The 2724-nt window shown below is 47.1% G+C and overlaps 1 protein-coding gene across 1 annotated transcript in view; it reads left to right on the forward strand.

The window, feature by feature from the left end:
- Positions 1 to 2712, forward strand: part of LOC103801234 (BCL-6 corepressor-like) — a gene marked incomplete at its 3' end in the record, with an annotated part of 3328 nt that extends 616 nt beyond the window's left edge. The window contains exons 2-3 of the mRNA XM_009073643.1: positions 1001 to 1079; positions 1999 to 2712. Of these exons, the coding sequence (XP_009071891.1) occupies positions 1001 to 1079; positions 1999 to 2712 (793 nt within the window). The remainder of the gene's footprint in view (positions 1 to 1000; positions 1080 to 1998) is intronic.
- Between the last annotated feature and the right edge of the window lie 12 nt (positions 2713 to 2724).

A 2724-nucleotide genomic window follows, 5' to 3' on the forward strand; every position in this document is an offset into this window, starting at 1 on the left:
CAGTCTTTCCATGGGGTGACGCAGGCACTGCCTGGTGTCCTGTTCCCTTAAATCCCAGCTTTTTAAAAAGGAAAATGATGCTGAGCAGGAGCTCCAGATACACCTGCAGTACCCCTGTCCAGCGTTGTGTGATCTTAGTGTTTTTTTGTCTGCTCAGTCCCCATTCTCACTGTTGTGTGAAAAGCCTCCAAGAAGCTGGGGAAAGTTTTTTGGTCTTTGCAGGGAATACTGTTTGCAAACATAAGCTGAAGGAAAACGGCCAAGTGTCTCACTTTGCTTTCTCACCCTCCCTCCCCAGTTTCCTCACAGTTTTTTAAGGATAATAATTTTATGTGCTACATGCAGGAAAGGTGAATCTTTTAAAATGAAATGCATTAAAATCACATTTTTGCTTTAAGGTGATGATGTGCCTTGAAGCACTTTGATTGAAAGGAGTTCTTTTGGGTAATGGTGGAAACTTTGCTTCTGCTGCATGTCAGCGATTTTTATCCCTGGGATTTGAAATTTGGCACTAAGGTATATTCTTTATTGGTGATTTCTGTGATAACAAGTCCCAGTGCTGCAACATGGGTATGGCACAGATGTGCAGCTCCCCCTTTAGCATGGAAGAGCTGACGTTCATATGATATTAGTGTGTGTGTGTTTTCATTTTCTCCTCAGCAGTGTTTAGTGTACATGAACATGGTATGTTTAATATGGGATATTCTCTCCTTGGAAAAAGAAAGGGGCAAGGGGCAAAAGAGAAGACCTTGACAGAAACCACTTGTGGTGGAAGAGGCCGCTCTGAGATGTGCTTGGTGTGTTCTTGGTGTCAAAGGCCTTTATGCTTATTTTCAAATGGTTCTTTTTAAGGTAGTCACTGTGCATGGGTACAGAGAAGGATAAATGTGTTATTTCGTGGGACTTCTCTAGGGGAATCAAAATGTGGAGGTTATGTGATCTTGTACTGATCTGAGATGCCCAGGATGCTTTCAAATAGTAAGTATCTGTTTTTTAATAGGAAAATTCCCGTTAACGACGGCGATGCGCCGAAAAGCAGACTGGAGTTGAGGGAAGAAAATCACCTGAACCACAGTGTGGTAAGAAGTTAAAAGCTTCATGCTGCAGATCAATCCATGCCTGTTCTCCCCACCTCGACTCCTGCCCCTGGTGTTACTGCATGAATGATTAAAACACGTTTTCTGTTGCAGCTCTGGTGGGCTTGGGCATGTGTGAGTTGTTTCTGTGAATCAGTGAAAATGAGGCTTTGTTTATTTATCTTGTTAATTTCTTGACGCTGGACTTGTGATGTATGTTGCTGTTGTATGATGTCAGGTTCTTAGTTTTGCTGTTATGAATAATGTCGTGCAGGATACTAGCACGTGTAACGAGAAAGTAGTTCATGTAAGCATTAAGTCCAACACTGTTTCAGCAAAGTCGGTGAGTTTTTTCCTTCTTTGAGTGTACATGGGGAGCAGCAAGTGGGGAGGAAATTCGACGGTGGACCTTTCTTCATGCTGCATCCTCAGATGCCTCACCCCATGAATCCTGTGGTGCTGGTGAGCCCTGGAGCAGAGCTGTGGCAGTGGGAGAGGTCCTGGAGGAGGAGGAGAGGCACTCCATCCTTCTCTTTCTGATCCCCATGCCGCAGCCCACGTCCTCTTTCTCTGGCAGGGCCGGGACTGAGCAGCCAGTTGTCTCACAGGAGCAGTGCCACTGAGTACTGCCCCTGGGCCACTTCTGCCTGCTTGGGTCCTCACGCCTTTCTTTTCTGGCTGTTGAATTTTGGACACATAGATGTGTTGGATATGGGTCGTGTTGGTGTTTGCAGTGTTATGTATATTGGTCTGTAGGTTCCTGTTCTCCCATTTTCCAGTGTGATCAGCCTCTGTATGTTTTCACAACAAACTGCATGTTTGCATTGTTACTGTTTCTCTTCCAAAATGTTGATCTGTCTGTAGCTTGAGTGGTAGTGGTGGTAGTGAGATGTGAAAGTAACATACTTCTTATTCTATAAAGGTGGATGCGACTACAGCACATCGCATCGACAGTCTCGCGGCTCTGAGTATGGACAGGTCTGGACTCATGCGAGAAGGACTCAGAGTCCCCAGTAGTATTGTCTATTCCAGCTTGTGCGGACTTGGCTCAGAAAAATCACGGGATGCTACAAGTTCAATAGCCAGCCTTGGATTTACTCCTGAAAGAAATCCAGAGATACAGTTTAAGTCTAATCCGCCCGAAGCGGTAGAAAGCGCAGCTGTCTCTGGAAAAGCCCCGAATGGCTTCAGCGCCATATACAAAACGCCACCTGGAATACAAAAAAACTCTGTCCCGACGGGGGAGACGCTGGGTTTGGACCGAGCTGCAGGTGACAGGCAGAGTCCCCTCGGTGTCAATGGTGCTAGTTACCTAAGGCTCCCCTGGGTTAACCCCTACATGGAGGGCGCGACGCCCACCATATACCCTTTCCTTGACTCACCAAATAAGTATTCGTTGAACATGTACAAAGCGTTGATACCTCAGCAGCCCACCTACAGCTTACCGCAGCACCTGGCCTACTCGCCCGTGTGTACGAACGGTGAACGTTTTTTATCCCTGCCTCCCTCCCACTATGTCGCCCCCCACATCCCTTCATCGCTCGCGTCGCCCATGAGGCTCTCGACTGCTTCGGCTTCACCAGCAATCCCACCCTTGGTGCACTGTCCGGATAAGAGCTTGTCATGGAAGATGGGTGTGAGCCCGGGC

Source organism: Acanthisitta chloris, unplaced genomic scaffold (genome assembly GCF_000695815.1).
Source record: "Acanthisitta chloris isolate BGI_N310 unplaced genomic scaffold, ASM69581v1 scaffold30344, whole genome shotgun sequence".
NCBI classification, from domain to species: Eukaryota; Metazoa; Chordata; class Aves; order Passeriformes; family Acanthisittidae; genus Acanthisitta; species Acanthisitta chloris.